Source organism: Papaver somniferum, chromosome 3 (assembly GCF_003573695.1).
Source record: "Papaver somniferum cultivar HN1 chromosome 3, ASM357369v1, whole genome shotgun sequence".
NCBI classification, from domain to species: domain Eukaryota; kingdom Viridiplantae; phylum Streptophyta; class Magnoliopsida; order Ranunculales; family Papaveraceae; genus Papaver; species Papaver somniferum.
Window position 1 is genome coordinate 2939904 of NC_039360.1, and position 22874 is coordinate 2962777.

Here is a 22874-nt window from a genome sequence, read left to right on the forward strand (position 1 = left end):
CAAATTAATAATTCATTGTTCATAAAAATAATTAAACAAGAAAAAAGAAAACGCCTTTGAGAAAACTCTTTTCTTTTTTTTTCTGATGGAGAAACCATAAACAGGATTGAAGGAGAAACAGACCAACAGCGTTCAAGGTGAGCTCTCTTTCTCGACAAGTTAAAAGTTGTTTCAATTTGTTAAATTTTCATAACTCTATTAAAAATCATTTATATTTGGTTATCGACTGAAAATTTCAATTAGTTGTTAACAAATTCTGTTTATGCATTCATTCATTCATTCAATTAATCATGTTTTTAAGCAACATCAAAAAATTAGGTATTGTATCGGATTCTAGATTTTGATGACCCATTTGGGATGTATTGTATTAAACTTCAGTTACATCCAATTAACTGAAACACTGGATTATTCATCTTTAGAATTCAAGAGAACTGAATTACAAAGTTTCTTGTGTTTGCTGAAACCCACAAAACAAAAACACCTCTGTGTTGTCAAAGAATCATAAGGGTGGTTTTGTGGAAGCGGGTGATGGTATAAACACAGAAAAAAATTATGTATCTTCCTTAAGTCTGACCTAATTTGAATGTGTGGAATAACTTAATGAGTCCATAGTCTCAAGTACGGAATATCTATATGGCCCGGGTTGACGACACACCAGTAAATGCTTCTTTTTATCTCTATTCAATCATGTAATCCTTCCTGAAGAATTTATGAAATTTTTCTTGAATGTTTTTATGTTTCTTTATAGATGTTTGAATACCAGCTATCCATTGCACAAAGTAATCTATCAAAATTCTTCGACAAATTTATAATTCACCAACTTCTTTAAGTTTGATGTTTTAACTATGCACATGATGTAGTGCTTACTTTCACACGCTCATGATTGGTAACAACAGGACTGCCAACTAGCCAGCCACTTTTATTATTGGTATTCCGGAGACTTCACATTAGCTCTTATGGGGTGCTATCACTCAAAGAATGCTAAAAAAGTACTTGGATATGAAAGCCCTGCTGTTCTTGCTTCTGAAACACCTTGTAAGTGTAAATTCTGCGCACAAGGTATCCTGTGATTTCAAGAGATTCCAGGAATTATAATATGGCTAGGATGATAACGGTTATTCTATTGTCCCATGACAGTTACCGTTAATGAAGTAGAGGCATTATTTGAACTATTTAAGAAACTAAGTAGTTCCATAATTGATGATGGGTTTATTCACAAGGTAAATTTGATGTTGTTTCAGCCTGCAAGCTACTTGAAATTTGCTTTTTAATGTGTCTAATAATGCATTGAGAATATGAGATTTTATTTTATTCATATTCCATTTCATTCAACAGGAAGAATTTCAGCTTGCTCTCTTTAGAAACAGCAAAAAGAAGAACCTCTTTGCAGACAGGGTTTGTATTTCGTACATTTTCCCATTCTCTTTATATGTCAGTTGACTCAGTTGCTTATCTTTTTATATTTATTTCTTCAATTAGGAGTTTTATAGACTAACATAAGTGGTTAGAAACGTTTAATAAGACTTCATCATTTCAAATTTAAATGTGGTATCAGAGAAACGAATGATACCTCAAAGGCGTTTTTGTTTTGGTGACAATCATCTAAAATTCCCATTGGCATTTTTTGGCTTAGTTCATATTATTTTTGATACTGCATACTATTAGAAAGTTCAAACATTAGTGACAACATAAACATGCGCAACGAATGTGGTTTTGCCTAGCTGTTGTTGATCAAAATGCTGCATAAATATTTTATGTTAAAATTTGTTTCAGCCAGTATCATGTATTTACTCTTCCTTATTTTTTTTCAAAGGAATAACTCTTTTGATTTTGTGATCTTTTTTTTGAACCTCGTTATCTATTGGCATTGTTTTTCAGGTATTTGATTTGTTTGATGTTGAGCATAATGGAGTTATTAAGTTTGGAAAATTTGTTAGGTCTTTGAGCATTTTTCACCCTAACACACCCGATATCGACAAAATTGCTTGTAAGCTTCCGTTTGAGTTAAACAATTACCTTATAATGATTAGTCTGGAAGTGTTAATTTTGAAATATGTTACTGCAGGTGCATTTAGATTGTATGATCTTAGAGGAACTGGATTTATCGAGCAGGAAGAGGTGAGCTAAGCAAAAGTACACAAATGGACGTTAAATCTAGTTATTCATAAGATCAGTGAGATAAGTATATCGAAATTCTAATTCAACTGATGGTTTTGTTTAAATCTAGTTATTATTCTTGTTCCTGTTTTTCAGTTGAAGGAGATGGTTTTGGCTCTTTTGGGTGAATCAGATCTTGTACTTTCAGATGATGTAGTTGAAACAATTGTCAATAAGGTGCGGGGATATTTGGATTTTTGGTGTATCATAGTTTACTCATGTTTGTTTTAGGTTACCATATTTTCTATTTATTCTGCAGACATTTCTTGAGGCGGATTCAAAAGGTGATGGAAAGATTGATCTGGAAGAGTGGAAAGAATTCGTAGCAAAAAATCCATCTCTTATAAAGAATATGACACTTCCATACTTGACGTGAGTGCTAAAATCTTAATCACAATTTATATCCCCTCAATATCTAGGCTAGTATTTTTTTTTCTCCTTTATGATTGTGTCAAAATCACACTTTAAGTTTTGTCAGTCTCTTTAAGTTAGATTTATGTCGATCAAGTCATACGTTTTTACCCGACTAGGATGATCTTACATTCGAAGCTTTACCTAAACTATATATTAGTCAGACATGAGACATCCCATATGATTCTCCTTTCAGATCTTTTGGTTCAAGTTGGACTTAATTATAGCTTTATAGTTCTATTATCGAAGGGCAATTCGTAGAGTTCTTAATATGCTGAACCGCCCAGAAAATATGCATATCTTGATATCCAAACTCCTTTATTAGACATGGTCCGAGGCAAACCATTCTCTGATTTCCATTCTTGATGTGTCTATTTGTTATTCGATATGAAAGTTGTTAATTAATCAATGATTTGTGAACATTGTTCAGGGAATTAACTCTAGCATTTCCGAGCTTTGTTTTGCATTCTGAAGTTGAAGAGTCATGACAGTGGAAAAACATAGGGCTGTAAATTTTCTTATATCCTAGGCAGATTCAGAAACGGGAAAAGACATCTGTTTTGACTAAGTACTGTAGCCCGTAGGTGGCTCTAAGAAAGAAAATCAGAGCTGCATCTCGACTACTCGCACTTCAACATCATCTTTTCTTTTGCTGTTCTTATATTTCATTGTTTCTTACAATCTTTCAAAGCTGGTGAAGTCATCCAAGAATAAAACCAATTTTATTTACAGTGACTACTTTCAATCAGAGACTGTAATACTAATATATAGGTTTGTAAATGATCACACATGATATTTTAACTGTTTTTTCTTTTACTGTTTGTTACTGGTCCATGGTTTTTGATTCCCATCCATTTGTCTTCGGCCAGTCGGCACATACCAAGTTTTTGATCTTACAACTTCCCTCGTCACTGTTACTCCATTGGCTTTCATGGTTTGAAAGAAAAGACTTGACAAGTAGCACCACGTCTTTTGAGTCAACTAGACTATTACTAGTTGGTTAATGCTCCCGAGAGAAAGATTATGTGTTTGCAAGAGTCGAACATCAGACCTATTCTGCACCGCAATCATCTTATGATCAGACGGTCAGTATCGTCTCATCTCGGTTTCCGAAAAAAACAAGTAGAGAGATTTCCAAATCCTCGCCCTCCTCCGTCTTCTTCTTCTCTGTAAATCCACGCACTACAGAGAGAAAACCCCTTTCTTCATCATCTCATTCTTGTTCTTCATCTCCATTAGAGATAGTGAGTTAAGGTATGCCAGGAGTGGCAATAGAGATGGAACAACCAGTTGAACCACAATCACTAAAGAAACTCAGTTTCAAATCCCTAAAAAGAGCGCTTGATCTTTTCTCTCCTGCCCATGGTCACTATGCTCCTCCTGATGCCGAAAGGTAATATCTTTTCACAAAACCTTACTTCTTCTTCTTTCAGTCTTACTGAATTTATAAACCCTTAATTTGTTTTTCTAAAAAATCAACCTAGTACTGAATTTCTGTTTTTTTTGTTGATTTGACTGGATTTCGTCTTCGTGGCGGTGGTGGTTACCAGTAAGAAGATACGGATTAGTTACAAGGTCAGTACTTCTGCTGTTTTTTTTTGACCTAATTTTGTTCGCACATTGTGTGATTTTGTTCGAAAACTATATGCATCCCCCTTGCCCTAATTCATTAATTAGACTGTAAGTGGATAAAACGTTCATTATATGCTTTGTTGAGAATGTAATTGGTTACCTGATGATTTTGCAGTTGATTGATTTTATTTATTGCAAGTAATTGGACTTATAAATTGCCTTAATTGAATTTTCAAGATGCATGCCGAGTATGGAGTGGTGGTGAAGAACTTGAATCAGTCTGGTCAGAAAGTTATTTCAGCGATGCAAGATAATAAAACTTCTGAAGTACTGGCTCTTCCAGGTATATTGCCGTTGTTGATTATCTCCGTCTTTGTATTGCTAAAATTGGTATTTGGTAGTTTAGCACTGTGTTTATAGGATGGGAGCATTATAAATTGAGTGGCATTGTAGTTCTTGGCTTTTTGTAGTCCGTGTTTTCTTTCTCACATGTCATTCTGTAATATAGGTCCTGAAGGTTCTGCTGATGTGCAAAGCGGGGCTCAAAACGCGTTAGTTGTGCCTCCTCCTATACAACCCAGAGGACCGTAAGTTTACTCTCTTGTATCTAGTTCGCTTAATTTTTTTGAAGATATAATGATCCATGACATGTATGCTTCTGCTTAACATAACCAATACTTAGGTCTGCCTATAAGACAATTGCTCTCTTAGGTCATCTTAGATTTAGGATTCTATTCTTAAAGGAGAACATGAGAGATGTTTAGGATACTAATCTTAAGGGTAAAATACTACAGCTGTTTAGGAACAAAAAAATTAGCCATATAGAACTTTGCTTAGAATTTTAATGTGGGGAGAATCTCTACTTTATCAGAACCTTCTAGTTGATACATATAGAGGATTATGCTAGCAGAAAAATTCATAGGAATGCAAAGAGAGACTCAACAGCTAAGGTAGTGTCACTTGCCGTTACCTTCAAGGTTCCTATTGAGCAATCTTTAGTTCTTTCAGCACCTGGTTGTTCCTTTACTTTGTGGGTCTCGTTCGTCATATGAATGTGCTTATGATTACATTAAATTATTTGTAAAGGTATCCTCTTTCGTGGAAATGCTTATAGGTTTTATGTTACACAGAAACCAAACAGGCGTTCCATCTAGAAGCACATCAGGAGCACTCATGTCTGCTCCAGGCTCATCAGAAAGGTGCTTATTTTATGATTTTCATGCTTCACTTTGATGCCCCTTGGCACTTGTCTTGCTTGCATAGCTTTTTGCTTATCTATTTAACCGCTGGGTTTTTATTATTTTGTTTTGACTAGGAATCAATCAACTTCTGCCCTCATGGAAAGGATCCCTAGCAAATGGCCCCGCCCAGAATGGCATGCTCCATGGAGGAATTATAGAGTAAGCCTGGCATAACTTTTATGTTTACTTGTCTTAAAAAACAACACGTTAATTTTGTGTTGACCAACACACACACACAGTCATAAACTAAGTATGAGTTATTATGCCTTGCTAATTGCAAATTAGTGAAATTACCATAATTGTCAATTTTCTCCTAAGCTTCCGTTGAACTTCAATCTGCAGTATTTCTATAATGGAACTGTAGCTAACTAATATCATTTGGTTTACTTTTTGTAGGTCATAAGTGGCCATTTGGGGTGGGTGAGATCTATTGCATTTGACCCTAGCAATTCGTGGTTTTGTACCGGCTCTGCAGATCGTACAATAAAGGTTTTTGGAACACATCTATCTTCCTAAATGCTAGATTTATGTGGCTGGTGCTTCAGAATAGTTTATTGTATGCTTCTGGAACAATATCTAATCTTTCTTTAGTTACTTTAAGGGTTAAGCCACCTTTCAATATATATTTCTTAACTCGTTGTAGTAGAGAACATACTCTTGTGTTGTGTTCTCTGATCCTTGTTCTCTGATTATTTCTTTTTAACTAGATATGGGACGTAGGAACTGGAAGGCTAAAGCTCACTTTAACAGGACATATCGAGCAAGTCAGGGGTTAGTTCTTTTGTTAATTACACAAGCATGCCGTATGTTGGGCGCACATTCCATTCTTATTGAGGACAATGCTTAACATATCTATATTTTGTTATAGGCCTTGCTGTGAGCACACAGCACACATACATGTTTTCTGCTGGTGATGACAAACAAGTTAAATGTTGGGACCTCGAACAGAACAAGGTCTGCTAATGCATTTTTATGGTACCTGGAAACTGCCTATATTGCTTCATGTTGCTTGACTAACTTAATGATTTGGAATCATCTTTGGACAGGTCATTCGGTCATACCATGGGCATCTGAGTGGTGTTTACTGCTTAGCTCTTCATCCCACCATTGATGTTTTACTTACTGGAGGACGTGACTCTGTCTGTCGGGTATGAAATATAAATTGATCCTTTCAGTATGATTTCTTATCAAGTGCTTCAGTCCCGTAATTAGTTGAAAGATGGAGGTCTTAATTTTAGGTCACAAGCTGGTTAGTTATATGCAAGAAAAGTCTTATTTGTTGCGCAGAAACTTATTTATTATCTTTCTCTTCGGCCTCACAGGTGTGGGATATTCGTACGAAGATGCAGGCCTTTGCTCTCTCTGGACATGACAATACAGTTTGTTCAGTTTTTACTCGACCCACGGTAAGAACTGAGCTTGTACTTAACCATGATTTATTATATTTTTGTTACAATTTGGCCAAAAAAATAGGTTGTCTGGATGAAAACTAGAAATCAGAGGGAGACTAATCTCTTACTTGAATATGAACTAGCTCGTTGGAGCTTAGTTAAGGAAGGAATTTAAATTTTAGGATCTTGTGAAATTTTAAGGTTGGTCAACTGGACGAACACATTTGCAGAAAGAATCCCTGACTTCTAATTTTTCTAAGCATTGAAGGTTGATATTGGTTTGTGTTTGTTGGGGGAATCGAGGGCTAGAAGTTCTACATGGAATGATTTTAATATTGACACTCATGGTTTGAAGGTCATCCTTATAACTTTGTTAATTATTTTTTTCAGGATCCTCAAGTTGTCACTGGCTCTCACGACACAACCATCAAGTTCTGGGACCTTCGATATGGTAGTTATTCGCTTACTTATGCATTGAGTTCCATTTTGAATCAGAATTGTAATACTTATAATTCCAGTTGATCCTTGTAGGGAAAACGATGGTTACACTCACTCACCACAAGAAATCTGTTAGAGCAATGGCACTTCATCCCACACAGTATGTATATTCATGACAGTCTTGTTGTTATGATTCTTGCAGCAGATAGTTGTCGTGATAGCATATTTTTAGTAAAAACTTGTATCTCGGGTTTATTGTTTTTGTTGTTTTGTAGAAGCTAGTTGAAGACACTGACATTATTTCTTTTCTTTCAGGCATAGTTTTGCATCTGCATCTGCTGACAACATAAAGAAGTTTGGCCTTCCTAAAGGAGAGTTTTACCATAATATGCTGTGAGTAGTTGATTTTTCTGTAATAACTAATACCCAATTCATTTATATTAGTTGAATTTCAAGTCACCAAAGTTGTCTTCTGCCTTGCTAACACCTCGGAAATTTCTTTTTGCAGTTCCCAACAGAAAACCATCATAAACGCAATGGCTGTTAATGAGGATGGTGTAATGGCTACCGGAGGTATTTGTTACCTTGCTTACCTGATGGATATTGTTTTAATGATCAACTACATCTGGAAGGGTGTAGGATAGTTGTACTGGACTTCGTAACTGAACAACTCTAATTATGAATGTCATAATTTCCTGATCTTAGCCTCATGAAAGAATCACTGATTTTATTTCCTTAAAGTAGAATGGCGTCACCCTACCTGTCAGAGATGTAGTTATACTTGTATAAATAAAATAGAAAACCTAACAAACTGTTCCCTTAGCGCCTGACCTGTTTGATCTCTTGTAGGTGACAATGGGAGCATGTGGTTCTGGGACTGGAAGAGTGGACATAACTTTCAGCAATCCCAAACGATTGTGCAGCCTGGTATGCATCTTTTCTCGTCAACGTGTTCTTCTCTTGGTCATTAGGAAAGTTACTTTTATCAGGAAACTGATCTTGAATTATCTTTTTTGTTTATTCTCAGGTTCATTGGATAGTGAAGCTGGAATATACGCCCTCTCTTACGACATAACTGGGTCAAGACTAGTTTCATGTGAAGCTGATAAGACGATTAAGATGTGGAAACAAGACGAAAATGCCACTCCGGAAACTCATCCACTCAACTACAAACCACCTAAAGATCTTCGACGTTTCTAAACAAGGTTTCGTCTCAGTACCCTGATCTTTCTCAGTCGTAAATGGAAGAACCTGTTAAAATGGTATGCATGATAATGTATGTTTGATTCCTTCAATGATATTCTTGAATGAAGGAAACTGTGATCGAAGTCAAAGAGTGTGGTCCCCTCTGAATGAACTGGTGCTAGTTTTGGGACCTTTGAATAGCAGCCAAAGCATTCGCTAACGTTGAATCTGTTTTGAGATTTCCCTGTAATCTGTCAATAGTGATGCTATTATGCAGTTTTGGTGTAACACTGGCGCTTTGTTAAGTAAAATTATTAAGACACTTGACCATTATGAACTGTTAATGTAGCTCAACATCATTCAGACTATTTTGGTATTTTGACCCATCTTTATCTGTCATAGATGGATTCGAGCTGCTAATCAATTTACTCTTTTACACCCAGCCGGTTACTCAGTTTTCTTAAATTTCCTTGCCGCTAATCCAGACTTCTGGTGTGTTTCTTGCTTCAGGTTTGATTTCGTTTTAATAAAAATCCTAGTTGGTGTAGGCTTTACTTGTTTTTGTTCCTAATTAGTTTCGGAGTTCCTTTTATATAAACCAGTAAGGTTTCCTGCTTTAAAATTCTACTTGTTAGTCGTCTGAAAATTCCCTAAGGTTGTCTTTCTTTCATCAAGACATGAAGTTCTTACAGGTAATTTTTCTCACCTTTTAGTTGTTGAATCCTCATATTTGAATGGTACTTCTTCACCCAGCAACATAACAAGAGGTTCATCTCTTTCTTTAAATGATACTAGTAATCCTCCTTATTGGCTTTCTCCCTCTGGTAACCTTGCTTTTGGCTTCTACCAGTTACCATGTACAATACATTCTTCCTCTTCACCCAACTGTAATTATCACCCAATGGAATAATTACTATGTATTTGTCGGTTGGATCAAGGGAGTATAACTCTTGAACACAACAGTGTTGTTAGAGCTTCCTTGTATCATGAAAGCATTATTCCATTGATTGATTGTACTCGGCAATCATTTGGAAGGGTCGAAATATTTGCTGAAAAAAATCGCAAAGCCCTAAAGTTCAGTATTAAAAAAAGAAAATTATATTTCACTGATTGTCATCCACTGGGACCCAATTTCCAACATCTTCGTATCTACATTTATAACTTGTCAGACTGTAAACTAAACAATAAATATTCTATAAATTTAAAGTCCAGTGATTCTTGGTATAGTCCAATGTAGATATAGTCTAGTTATAATTCCTTTCCATCATTGTTCAGAGTTAATCTTTCTCCAATCTTCATAGCATGCAGACTTCTGATTAGGTTTATTAGTTGGCCAGAGTTTGATTCAAAATTCATCTTGCTTCCTAAATCCATTGCCCAGTTGTATGCATCAGTTGCTGCTTTCCTCCTCATTGTTTATGGAGAGCTTTGCTGGAGGCTTGCTCCCTTATCTCCTCTGCAGTGACATGTATGATAAAAAAGAAGCATTCTCATTCCAAATTTGTTATTCATAGGGTTGCAGACAAGAGCAATGTTTATTTTCAGGATAAATAGCATTGGAGCTCTCCAAGTAATTATGTATTTAATAACTTGAGCTTTAGCTTCTTCCTTGGTGTACTCCACATACATTAGGTTGTTTTTCTCTTTTCTTGTGGCTGCTTTTGTTGTGTTAATATACTGAATGATATCCTTAGCTATAAGGTCAGCCCTTGGTTTTTGATTTTCAAAGGTTAAATTGCACCTAGCCTTCCACACATGCCATATCACAATTGCACACAATTCAGGCCATCCAATGGATTGAGAATCATGTTTTCTTACAAGTAGGATGGAAGTAAGCCATTCATGGAAATCCCATTTGTGACCTATTACTTCATATGGGTCGAAAATTAGTTCCTTCCAAACCTGTTGAACTGAAGGAAAGTGGATAAACAAATGCGAAATAGATTCCTTAGAGCAACTGCGTATTTTGCAGGTAATGTTTATATAATTTAAGTGTTTTCCTATTCTTTGTCCTGTAGGTAGGATTGAGTGTGCTTCCTTCCATAAAAAGACTTTTATCGAAGGAGAGACATCCAAATTCCAGATAGCTATCCATTTTTTTTTTCATATTTTGCTGATTTTTTCCTTTATGGGTCAGTTTATTGTAGAGAGATTTCACAGTGAACTTGCCATTCTTGGTAAGAGGCCAGAAGACCCTGTCCTCAATCCCACAGTGGATGATAGTATTTTTTTTTTTAATCTTGGTAGCTATTCTATTATTGAAAAGATTTTCTAAGATGGAGTTGTTCCATTGGTTGTTATTTATTATGAGATCAGCTACATGCTCAATATGAACATGGCAATTATTAGGCTTGAGAGGTTTATCATCTAGCTCATAAACCCAATTATCTGTCCATATGTTAACTTTTGCTCCAGACCCTATCTTCTATTTTCCATATTTTTGAATATTTGCAATGCAAGATAGTATGCCCTTCCAAACCCATGAGTCAGTTGGTTTATGCAGGGATGACATATGCATTATATCCTTAGTATTGAAATATTTGGCATGCATGACCTGAGCTCCTAATGTATCTAGTTGTTCCATGATTCTCCATCCTATTTTGGAGATGATAGCACCATTGAATTTTTCCAGATTAATAAAACCTAGACCTCCTTCTTCCAGTGGTTTAAAAACTCCTTTCCAGGCTTTAAAGTAGATGCCTTTTGGTTTTCCTTCCTCCTTGTGACTACTAATTTTCCCATAGTCTACGTAATGTATACATCTCAGAGAATCATATGCTAAGTAGTATGGATACCTCTGTTGAACTGATGATGCTAAGTAAATAAATGATACTCAAGATCAAAACGATAACAAAGAATAATAAGTAATGCAAATAAAGCTAAGTTATCATATGACACAAGAGATTACGTGGTTCGACTGTTTAGTCTACGTCTATGGGAAAATGAGTGATTTTTTATATTGAGTTTAGGTGGTTACAAGAGATCTTAAATGATTCTCAAAGTAATAGAGAGAACTCAAGTTATTGTATCTACTTAAGTTCTAAACATTAAAGAGGTATAAGCTTAAGACTAGATCTTCTTCTCCTAAGAATTGAATGCCTTAATTTATTGGTGAGGCTTGGTATTTATAGCCCATTCGATTCCTGGTATATCTTTGCTGTCTTGGAGTCCATCGTTATCCTGATATACCTTCCTTATAAATGGTACCTTCGTTCGCCGCGTGTTTCCTCCGGTCGAAATCTACCACCTCAGCAGACCCACGTTCTTTCGGGAACTTCCCATCCTCAGTATAGTCTGTACCTTCGTTCACCGCTAGCTTTCTCCTACCAGATCCCGCCACGTCATCTCTCTCCACGTGCTTGGATTATGCGTGTAGATAAGAGATTTGTGCATTTAATGCTGATTAGATATGTTATCTAACTATGTCCCTTCGCCAGCTGCCTCCTCCTAGGTTAGGCTTTACTTTATCCATCTTGACCGTCGAGGCGCTTCTTCTTGGGGGAAGATAAAGTAGATCTACGAAGGAATCTTCTGCTGCTCAGGTTCCTCTGTACAGCAAGGGCTATACAGTTATCTTGTATAAGACCGCCGAGATCGTGACACGTGCTCCGCGGAAAATTGGTATTCACAGTTTTCCCTTTTTCTTTCATATTCTACCATCCGATTGGATTGGAAGAAAAACGTTTTCTTGTAACGCCGCCGTTTTTGCACGTACCGATTGGGCAGTCCCTACATGTCCTTTCATGCAATAACTTCCCCTTGAATTTCGGGCCCTCCAAAATTTTGGATTCTCTAGACGCTTATAAGAAGAGAATAATAACAGATATTCTTATTAACTTCTTTTCCTTCTTTGTGAACTGTCGCTCTCCATCCTCTTTTTCAGAGATTTTTTGTTTGCCCACTATTGCGATTCTTCACTTGATCTTTCTGGAGTTCTGCCTTTCCATTGCTTCGTCATTACTCACATGTTAGTAATTCTTCTTCCTTTTTCTTGATTTTTCGAGTGTCTGATTCGGGTTGGTCCCGCTTTTTCCTTAACTGCCTTGTTCCGAGCATCTTGATGTTCTTGAATCATTGCATGTGATGTTTGTGGCATTTCAATGTATTTTCCTTGTCATTTGTGGGACTGGATGTTACTCTATCTGCTTCATATCTCGATCTTCCTTCATGATTGTTTTTGCTTCATGATTTTGGTGATGATGTGAGATTGCGCTTTATCATGCTTTGATTGGCTCTAACTGTTTCTTTTGGTTGGTTTAATGAAACCCATGCCCAAAATACTTTAGTTTTTGCCCAACTGTATTTTTCATCTTCTCTGCGATTTTTGGTCCGTCATTGTTGAAGATTGTTCTTCCTGCTGGTGTCAGGAATTATGAGGCTTCCGAAGAAACCTACGTGCAAGGACATGAGGCCTAGGTCTTCTGAGGAGCCTCCTCCGCGCATGTATCATCCTTATGCCACGCCTTCTCCTCCTCCTGAGGAGACTGATGCTGTTGAGGAAACTGAGATAGCTGTGGTTCCTGAGATTGTTGTGCAGTTTGATGCCGGGGAGGTTGCTGCTGAGGTTCTCCCTCCTCCTCCACCCCATTATGAGCTCCATAGAATGCAGCTTCGTGATAAGGATAACTACTCTCATCTTTCTTTGTCTAACATTGCGTGGTCTTTTCATCTCCATAAATTTGAAATCTCCTTCGTTGAGGGTCCGACGTACTTATGGAGTCTTTGATCAGAAGCTTTCCTTATGATGAGAATAACTTGTTGATCAGCATAGGCCAGTTGGACGCAGGTTTGCTTCTTCCTTTGTATAGTAAGAAGGACCCTTTCTACTATGATGTTTTGTCTACTAGGGATGACCCAGTGAACAAAACTCAGGTTCGAGGAGTAGAGTAGTATAATTGCAATTATTGGCATGCCCTTCGTCAGTCTTGTTACCATAGCAAGGGTAAGACTACTTTGGAGTCTTATGACCCTTTTGCTCCGGGGAGATCTAAGCAAGAGGATTATACTCCTGCCAATTTCAATGATACCTATGCTGATGCCACTCAGAGAAGCAGTCTTCTTCCTTGGAGTGTTGGTCCTCGCCGTATTCATGTTACCGCCAAGAAATTAGGGAGGGTATTACCCTTCGTTTATTGGAGGAGATAGACAAGACCGGGCTGACTGTCATCCCTTATTTTTCCAAGATTCCTCTGCCGAAAGATGATCGTATTCGCCAGGATCATGATGATCGTTGGGATCGTACACCCATCCGTATTACTGGTCCTCGGGCTTATGGATTTTCTTCTGCAAATCCCAACGTTCCTCGCATAGATTCGTCCCTGCCTGCTAAGTATGATGGGTATCAACCTTGGGTCTTCAACCCTGCTACCTACGAGGTATGCTTCGTACCCGTAGATGCCTTTGTTTTGATTTCCTTTTTCCTCTTGCTTTTGTTAAGTATATTCCTTTTGTAGCCTTCCCCTACTTCTTATGCTGGGACTACTCCGGGCTCCGCTAGTAATTCTGTAGCTACTAGGACAAGGAAAAGGATGGCTTAGTCTGAAACTGCTGTTACACCTGCGGAGGTAAGTATTACATTCCTACCTAAATGTTTGTAGATTCCTTAGTATCTTGCCCCTGATCCTTAGCTATCGCATGTGCTCTTCCCTTAGATTTCTGGGAAGAAGGTAAAGCTAAAAGCTGTAATTGATGTTGATGAATCTGATGAGGACCCCAAAGCTGGGGGGGGGGGGGGGGAGGATCCCCAGGACGAGGGCATGGAAGATATTGAGGATACCGCCTTTAGCCCCCACTTGGATGATATGAAGGAGGATTTTTCCAAGGATGTCCCCAGTCCTGCTCCTGTTAACTCTGTGGAAGGTGATAACCTTCATGGTGCTAGGGGCTCCTTGATGGTGAGTCAATTCAGCACCCAAGTCGCAATTCCCGCTTCTTTAACGAAGGTACCTTCGTTGTCTGTTCCTGTTAGTTTTCAGCCTATTGCCTTATCTACTTTTGGTGCTGCGGTGGTGTCCTCCAAGAGTCTTCCTTCTTCTCCTGCCACTTCGCTTCATTCAATTGGATCCTTCTCGAAGGATGTGACTTCGGTTGTGAGATCTGGTAGTTTGGATTCTCATCCGAATAAGAAGATTGTGATCTAGCTTGGCGGATTTTCTTTCAATGTTGCTCCCACTTCATTGTGGAGTACTCATTCTGCCCTACTGCCCCTGTTATCAAGCCTTTTGGACCCCCGCCCTCGTCTCCAGATTGGGCTGTGCTGGGTAATCTTCCCTCAGCCGGTGATATGGAATTGGTTGGTCCTTATTTCAAATCTCCTTCTTTGGTTCCTAGATCATCTACCTCGCCTTCTCTTTGTTGTGGTGATGATTCATCTCTTGTGCCCCATGCCTGTTCCCAAGTGATTGGTGGGGTATCGGCTAAGAATCTGAGTCTTGGTATCTCTGATGATGCCATCCTTGCTGCGATTCTTCGGTATTCGAATGGACCTTTTTCTTCTGAAGTTGATAACCATTGCCTGTCCAGCTCCTTTGATATTACCACAAGGTTGGATGCCTTGACTGCTCAGTACCAAATGGCTAAGGATCTGTTCTTCGATCCAGACTACCTTCGTTCCAGCCAAGGTTTTGGCGAGACTCGCAGAGGTAGTATTCAGGAGATGGATGCTTTCATGGATACCTACGTTGACTTTCTCCCTCGTATGTCTGTGTCTTGGGTAAGAAGCATTTATGTTTCTGGTATACGCCCTGTTTCGAACCTTCGTTCATTTTTATGTTCCTTGAAACTTCGTTCAATTTTATGCTCCTTGAGCCTTTGTTCATTTTTATGCTCCTTTGTTTACATCTTTGCAAGCAATTCGACGTTAGATGTACCCTCTTCAAGTTCTAAAGGGCTAAGTGCACTCGCTTAAGTGCTTTACTAGAGCATGTACGTCAAAAACATGCGCAACAACCTTCTTCCAATGATGTTGTCTCGGCTGCTAAGATATATTTGTTGGAGGATGAGCTAAAGAAGACCCAACAGTCTCTCGAAGCCTGCTTGCTTGTGCTCGAGAGAGCCAATAACGCTGCTAAGATTGTCGAGGAAGGCCGTAAAGCTGCTGACTCTGCGCTTGCTGCGGAGGCCTCCAAAGCTATAGGTTCGTTTCCCTTTTCCTTTGTAGCTTTGTTTCTTCATTTTTGTATGGTAGCATAGTACTGAGTGAACCTACGCCAAGCCTTATCATCTGAGAATGCTTCGCTCCGGATTGATGTTGAGGATCTTCATACCGAACGGGATTCCCTTGCTAAAGATCTTAATTCTGTCGAAGTAGATCTTGCTGAGGCTCAGTTTAGTCTAGAAGAATACTTTAGCCACGCCGGAGGTAGCTTAGGACTTTTCTTTTTCCGTAAACTCCTTTGTGCCTTTGATGTTTTCTTTGCCCGTTCCTTAGTCTTTGCTTGTACGCAGGTCTTAAAAAGAAAATCGTTGGATTGAATGCTAAGGTTAGCCATCTTGAGGGTGAAGTATCTTCGCTGCAGAAATCCCTCCAGTTTGCTGCTGCTGCTAAGTTAAAGGCTTAGTCGCTTCAACAGGCCAATGATTAGCTTAACGCTCAGGTGAGGGAGCTCCAACGCAACGCATCCTCAGTCTTGGAAAATCAATCCGCCCATATGAAGTAACAGTTCGAGCGTTCGGCTATTGATTACATTGATGATGCCTTTGCTGAAGCCGAGCGTCAGGCTGAAGGAGTAGTTACCTTCCATCGTCTTCCTTATCCTTGATTTGTTGAGAGATTTTTCCTTTGTAAGAACTTTCGTTTGTTTGTCTTGGTTCTCAGCGTGGGTGTTCTTTTTATAGATGAGATGTCTCCTCTTCCTTGAAACAATGCTTGGTGGTGATGTTTGCACCTTTATTATCTGCACTATTCTAAGACATGTTAGTCGTATTTTGGTAACATTAGTAGTTTAACCACGTTATTGATGTTTCATTTCTAGACGTATTGTGTCTATTTTATCGCACATTCTAGTTATCACTAGATGAAAAGGTATATTTAACCTTTGGTGGAACATTCATCATCCTACCTAAGTATCCTTTGGCCAGAAGGTACCGTGGTAGTGAAGGTCCCTACGTGGGCAATAATTTTCCTGTAACCCTACGCGTTCAGTTCTAAGACTGCTTTACTTCGACAAGGTATCTATATAGGGGATATCTTACTTTCTATTGTTGCCTCTTAAAGGTTGTTGTCACCCCGAGGATCCGAGTATTGACGCATGCGCAGTTGTGCCTTGCCTTGTCTCATCGTCAATTCTGACGTAGGGTGTCTATACTAACCCAATTCTACTAATCAAACTTTAATTTTAGCAAAAAGTTTCTTTCATTGATTAGTAAGGTTTATAATACCTTTGATCAGGGACAGAACATGGTGGGTCAGTGTCCGTTCCTTTCTTCTCCTGAGTGATCATCGTTTTCTTATGGGTAGTACTTTTTTAGGTACATTGAGTTCCAAGGGTTTTGTAATACTTCACCCTTCGTGGTCCTTAGACAGAAAGACCCTTTTCCTGCGATATCGTGTATGATGTAGGGTCTATCCCATGTAGGAGCTGGTTTGCCCCACTTTTTGTTTTTTTGATATGGTGGAATCTGACGTAGTACGTACTCCTCTACCACAAAGCTTCTATGAATAACTTTCTTGTTGTACTCCCGAGCTAACCTTCGCTGGTAATTCACCATTTTTTGCAAAGCTACTTCGCGTTTCTCTTCGAGATCATCCAGCTTTTCCAACATCAAGTCTGTTGTTAGGTTCTTCTCCCATGCCTCCGTTTTTGTTGTTGGAAGTATTATCTCTGTTGGAATGACTGCTTCGGCTCCGTAGGTTAGTAAGAATGGAGTTTCTCCCATGGATGACCTTCTTGTAGTTCGATAGGCCCACATGACATTGTGCAGCTGTTTGCACCATATTTTCTTGTACGCTCCTAGCTTCTTTTTCAAGTTCATTGCTATGATTTTTTTAGTCGCCTCCGCTTGTCCTTTTCTCTTAGGATATATAGGAGTAGACTTGTTCTTATGAATGTTGAAGGTATCGAACAACATATCGATGATCTTTCCTTGTAGCTGTTTGCCATTATCAAAGACTATGGCAGCTGGTATTCCGAACCTGTATATAATTTGCTCAAACAAGAATTTGAAGACATCCGTGTCTCTAATTCTCGCCAAAGGCTTGGCCTCCACCCATTTGGTAAAGTAATCCGTGGACACAATAAGATATTTCTTTTTGGTTGTTCTCTCTATCATAGGTCCAATAATATCAACCACCCATTTTACGAATAGCCAAGGGCTGATAACTGAGTTAAGCTCCGTAGCTGGTGCTCGGATCTTCTTGGAGAAACGGTGGCACCTTTCACATCGTTTAGACACATTTTTTGCATCTTCATCCATGCTTATCCAATTATATCCTTACATCTTGTCCTTAACCGCCAAGGTTCTTCTTCTACTGTGGTTTCCGGCGTCTCCGATGTGTATATCATGGAGTATTCTTTTCCGTTATGTTTGTGAGAGGCACCGTAACAGAGGCCCGATAAATGACCTTCTATACTAGGGGTGGGACTTGGGTTGGGTTATCCCACCCAACCCGTTCCCAACCCGAATATTGGGCGGACATGGGCACTGTATTTCAAAACTTTGGGCAAGCTTGGGCATAAATTTGCAAACCCAAGTTAAATTTGGGAAAGCATGGTCACAAATATTTCTTACCCAAGCAACCCTCCCAACCCGAAAAACTATGATATAATTATATAAATAGAAAATAAAACTATTTTTATAATTGGTATTATTATCTATTTAGAGTAATTTTAGATATTATCTTCAAATCTAATAATGAAAATATAAATTATATCTATCTCATTAATCATTCATGAAATTTTTTTATATTATTGTAAATAATCTTTAGTTATTTGGAAATTTAAGATAAATGGAGCAGTTGAATCTTATTATTACTAATTTTTTTGTTATTGTCTTATTAACAAACTCATATATCTAGCAAAATTTGGGCCAACCCGAGGAACCCGTGGAACCCGAGGAACATAACTTGGGCGGACTTGGGAAGTACCTCCATGGGTTCCACGGGTTCGATGGGCAATCTGGGCACAGGATTCCTAGCTCGGGTGTGCCTAGGACAAGCCTTCTAACCCGCCCAAACAACCTAAGTCCCACCCCTATTCTATACAGTATTCCATCAATTAGGCTATACATTGCTTCCTTTGATTCGATCTTCCTGGATTCTTTAACGTCCGCTGGTAATATGCCTTTGTCAAGGTAATTGTGGATTGGAATCCTCCAATCATCTTCTGCTTCGTTTCCACTATCCTCCTACGTCATGGATTTATCTTCGTCAGACTCTTTAGATTCCTCGTCTGACTCTTCTTTTCCCTGGTGTGTTTCTTCTGCTTCTCTCATGGCTCGTGTTTGGACGGACAAAGCCTCCTCCATACCTGAGATAGGCCCTTCTATCGAAGACTCATATATTCTTATAATTTTTACTGCCGTGGTGTTTTTATCCTTTAGAATGGAAGATATGAATGCCAAGGCATCTGCGTGCCTGTTGTCTTTTCGGCAGACGTGCCTGAATGTTACGTTGTTGATTCTGGACGCATGCTCTTGAGCTAACTTCAAATACGAAGATAGCACGGGATCCAAAGTTTGGTATTGTTTGTGGGTGAAAACCGTTTCTACTGATTTTGGTGATTTCGGATGTGTGAGTGAGAAACGAGTCTAGACAACAATGCACTGCACGTGAGTACTTTTGATTCGAGAGATCAATCTGTACAATCCTGGCCTAAACCAAGAAATGGACATCCCAGGCTTACTTTGGTCACAAAGCGAAGGAGAAGGTTTGGTCTTAGGGAGGGAAGCGAAGAGAGTGTTGAGACTAGAATCGTTGATTCTGAAGGTGTGGTTGTTTATGACTTGTATCTGAAAGTAGAACTGGCTGGCAGAATGGAAATATACCAGGTGATTTCTAGATACTGTATTGTTGCCGACCAAAAAACTTTTTGTTTGGTGAAAATAGGTGAAGCCCATTTATAGAAGTCATATTGAAACGTACCCTGGTCTCGTAGGAAGTAAAAACGATTGAGTGGTGGAAGAATAAGGTAACGTGTAACCTTCAGACATTATGCTTTCATGATGAAGGAAGTGAATTCGTGTAACTGTCAGACATTATGCCTCAATGATGAAGGAAGTGAATTCGTTACATCGTTATTTTTCACCGCCACTAATTTTCCCGCTTCATGACACTTTATTGTAACGGGCGCATTGCACGCCACATGCTATAAACCGCCAAACCAATACCCTGATGAGCATCCCCCAATTTGTGACATGTTTGATGTCTCGAGTGTTTTCGTGGAAAACATGTATCATCTTGCTACGTGTGGCAAGTCAAAGTCAAGGGACTTACCGCAGGAAAATAACATGTGATGTTATTGGGCTCGTTTTGGATGGTCTCCTGAAACATTCCACAGGCCTTTCAGTTCGGTAGCGAACTCAGACGACCGAGATTACATCCTGTGAGGAAGGGTGGTCGTTGATTATGGCTACCTTCCGTTGGCGCCTGGCGCAGTGATGATTTTATATACGCCAGTGGAAATGTGGCACGGCTGGCATGGGTCACGCATGCCAGTGGCACGATGGTGCAAGTGGCGCCTGGCGTATCCATGGCCATTAGATCTAGGCAGCTGGTCGCCTGAAACTTGCCACAAGTCTGTCAGTTCGGGGACGAAATTGAACGGCTGAGATTGCATATCATGAGGAAGGATGGCCATTGATTATGGCCATGTCTTGTTGTATAGAAAAGTGGCGCCATTGGCATAGCGACGCCTGGCGTACCCGTGGCATAGTGGCATGCCAGTGGCGTAGCGGCATGGTAGTGGTGTTGTGTCGTGCCCACGCCTGTGGCGTTGTAGCATTGCCAAAGCTAAGATTTGGATCCGTGGACAAAGTTAGGGCTTGGCGGCATGGCCAAGGCTAGGGTTTGGCGCCGTGGCCAAAGGTTAGGGTTTGGCGTCATGGCTAGCATAGTTAGCACATGCTAGTGGCACGAAGTAGCGTCTGGCGTAGCCATGGCCGCTAGACTTTGTCACCTCGGTGTTGGACCCACATGTGGCATGGAAACATTGGCCTTGTTTCCACATCAATCCCAACGCTCTGGGAAACGTTATTTGGCTTTGGTTGGCGTAGCAACTTTTCCCAAATTAGGGTTAGGCATGTCGAAACCCTAATTACTGCGTGTGGCATGCGGCCGCGGCATGGCGATACTTTTGTGCAAATGGAGCCATAGCTATGCCAAAGGAGTTATGGCAAGGAAATAATGTGGAAACGGCCACAAGAGTAGGGATTTTCGTGGGTGGCTATGATATGGCGCCAACCCTAGGGCTTCTTGGGTCCCACACGGCTGGTGGCATGTTGTGGGGTCGAAGTTGCATAATTTTTTCCACGACTGGAAATTAGGGCTTTGGTTAATGCATATGCGTGCTATTGACCAGAAAACTCTAATCTTAAGATTTTCATGGTGTTGGACATGAACATGAGGTAGGTTAGCACATAGGGCGCTATTTATGGCATGTTGATATGTTACTGCGACAGAGTGGCATGTTGTCATGCCGATCAATATGTTGTTGTGGCAGGGCGCGTTTGGATTTCCAGTTAGTATGGTGGCGCGGCAGGGTGCGTTTGGATTTTAAGTATGATGGCAAGTTTAGAGCGACTTGATTGACCAAGAAAAAGGGCCGGCCAAACATAAGGCGCGGATACACCTGTAGTGCTTGTGGCACATTCAAAGTGATCCGATTGGTTGGCAGGAAGGAGAGGGGACGGCCAAGCATGGGCGTGGATACACGTCTGGTGTGAGTGTGGCAACTTTAGAGAAACCTGATTGGTCGATGAGATATGGGGACGGTTTTAGGATGGGGCGTGGCCAATGCAAAGTGGCGCTGAGGCATGGCCACGCCTCCCTTTGCTGCTGCGGCTCCCTGTTTTCTGGGCAAGGTTTTGCAGCTACTAATCCATGACGGATTACTTACCTAGTTTTCCTAGGATTACTTTCGACATGAAAGGTCTGGTATATTGCGCAAGGCGCAAAAGTAATTGATTGAATCCTATGTGTTGACACAAAGTTCTTTAAGTTCATTGCCAGAGAGCAGCATGCTTTCTGATCGAATACTTTATGCAAAGACCTTATCCTTGATATTTGGAAATTCGTGCTACTTTGTTGCGAGTCAACACAAATTATCATGCCATATCAACATTAAGGGTTCAGGGGGGGAACATATCATAAAAAGCATTCAAATAAATTCATATTAAGCGAATATAGGCAAGGCGCCGAAATTTACATAACGTCTGGGATGGTTGCTTCATCCGCTAGTCTGGATAAATTTTATGTAAGTATATTGAACGGCTCAATGAATATGCCAGTGGAGAGGTTAACACTCATGGATCCGTTTCCTTACAGAGTGACGTCACATCAGATGTAAGGTTTTACGATCTAAAAACCACCATCAACATTAAGTCCCCTGCTTAGCACGTAACAGTAGCGTTCTTGCGGGGTTAACATGAAATGGTGACAGAAAAGAGCAAAATCGAGAGGGCAAGACGTGATGAGATTGCCAGGGAAATTCGATTAACCTTTGGTGGAAGGCGTGAGGAATCCGTGATCCTTGTGGCTTGGAATGGTGAAGTGGCGTTGCTTTGAACGACGGAGATGGCGCTGCTTTGGCTAGCAAAGATGGTGCTGCTTTGAACGGCGGAGATGGTGCTTCAATCTTGGCCGTACGGAGATGGCGCTGCGGAATGGCGGATAACGCAGTTAGCTTGGCTACATCTGTGGAATGGTGGATACAACACTTTGAACTTTGGATACCAAACAGTGAGGATGGAGCCGACGTTTTTTGTAGAATGGGAAGAGATAGTGCGGCTTTGATCACGGAGTGCTGGAGTCATGGAGTTTCTTACTAGGCTGTGGAGCGAGCGGAGATGACGCTGCTTGTCTTGTGGAGCGCGCGGAGATTGTGCTGCTTTGAGCGGTGAAGAAGGCGCTCCTTTGGCTAACTCACGGAATGGCAGGGAGGGCGCCTGGCTGGCATTGCAGGTCTAGTTTCCTTCTTATGTGCATGACCCGAACAAAGGAACTTTCTTCTACTCAAACTTCAAAATACAATGTATATAAAAGGCGTTGTCCACCCTTTTATTTTCGTGTCATTGTCTTTATCTCCGTAGCGGCAAGTAGTCCAGGTGAGCCAATTATTCTTTCTTTCACATAGATCGTCATAGAATTTCACCCATCCTCTTCACAGGTATCGTCTCGTGTCTTTTCTTATAGTCCTCCATTTTTTGTTCTTCATCATGTAGGTTGCCGATGCAGACATAATGTAAAAAAAATTAAAAAAAATTTGTAGTGCGCAATGGGATCTTCCAGTGATGATCATACCTCTGACTCTTCGGAGAAATTTTT

At 39.9% G+C, this 22874-nt stretch overlaps 2 protein-coding genes across 4 annotated transcripts; both read left to right on the forward strand.

Moving 5' to 3' along the window:
• On the forward strand, positions 1–3384 carry LOC113355152 (calcineurin B-like protein 7). 2 transcript variants are annotated; one of them, XM_026597935.1, is made up of 9 exons: positions 1–137; positions 897–1035; positions 1138–1220; positions 1336–1395; positions 1879–1987; positions 2066–2118; positions 2254–2334; positions 2417–2529; positions 2999–3384. In XM_026597935.1, exons 2-9 carry the CDS (start codon positions 957–959, stop codon positions 3054–3056), a joined length of 636 nt encoding a protein of 211 aa, XP_026453720.1. In that variant the 5' UTR covers positions 1–137; positions 897–956; the 3' UTR covers positions 3057–3384. The 2 variants fall into 2 exon arrangements, with proteins under 2 accessions (XP_026453720.1, XP_026453718.1); XM_026597933.1 differs by having other exon boundaries at positions 1879–2118.
• A 154-nt stretch (positions 3385–3538) lies between these two features.
• On the forward strand, positions 3539–8837 carry LOC113355151 (protein pleiotropic regulatory locus 1-like). 2 transcript variants are annotated; one of them, XM_026597932.1, is made up of 18 exons: positions 3539–3961; positions 4119–4143; positions 4378–4483; positions 4649–4727; positions 5271–5339; positions 5456–5540; positions 5778–5870; positions 6089–6152; positions 6250–6335; positions 6428–6529; positions 6704–6787; positions 7163–7223; positions 7304–7370; positions 7526–7603; positions 7719–7783; positions 8060–8137; positions 8238–8415; positions 8524–8837. In XM_026597932.1, the coding sequence occupies exons 1-17, from the start codon at positions 3825–3827 to the stop codon at positions 8408–8410; spliced, it is 1452 nt and encodes a 483-aa protein (XP_026453717.1). In that variant the 5' UTR covers positions 3539–3824; the 3' UTR covers positions 8411–8415; positions 8524–8837. The 2 variants fall into 2 exon arrangements, with proteins under 2 accessions (XP_026453717.1, XP_026453716.1); XM_026597931.1 differs by having other exon boundaries at positions 8238–8837.
• Positions 8838–22874: the final 14037 nt, after the last annotated feature.

What these genes read in the sequence shown, in the direction of transcription:
- LOC113355152 (XM_026597933.1), top strand. Translation starts at nt 957, where the DNA reads ATGGGGTGCTATCACTCAAAGAATGCTAAAAAAGTACTTGGATATGAA. An exon ending in TCTTGCTTCTGAAACACCTT is followed by an intron (nt 1,036 to 1,137) that starts GTAAGTGTAAAT and finishes GTCCCATGACAG; the next exon opens with TTACCGTTAATGAAGTAGAG. An exon ending in TTGAAACAATTGTCAATAAG is followed by an intron (nt 2,335 to 2,416) that starts GTGCGGGGATAT and finishes TTTATTCTGCAG; the next exon opens with ACATTTCTTGAGGCGGATTC.
- LOC113355151 (XM_026597931.1), top strand. Translation starts at nt 3,825, where the DNA reads ATGCCAGGAGTGGCAATAGAGATGGAACAACCAGTTGAACCACAATCA. An exon ending in GCTCCTCCTGATGCCGAAAG is followed by an intron (nt 3,962 to 4,118) that starts GTAATATCTTTT and finishes GGTGGTTACCAG; the next exon opens with TAAGAAGATACGGATTAGTT. An exon ending in ATGGCACTTCATCCCACACA is followed by an intron (nt 7,371 to 7,525) that starts GTATGTATATTC and finishes CTTTTCTTTCAG; the next exon opens with GCATAGTTTTGCATCTGCAT.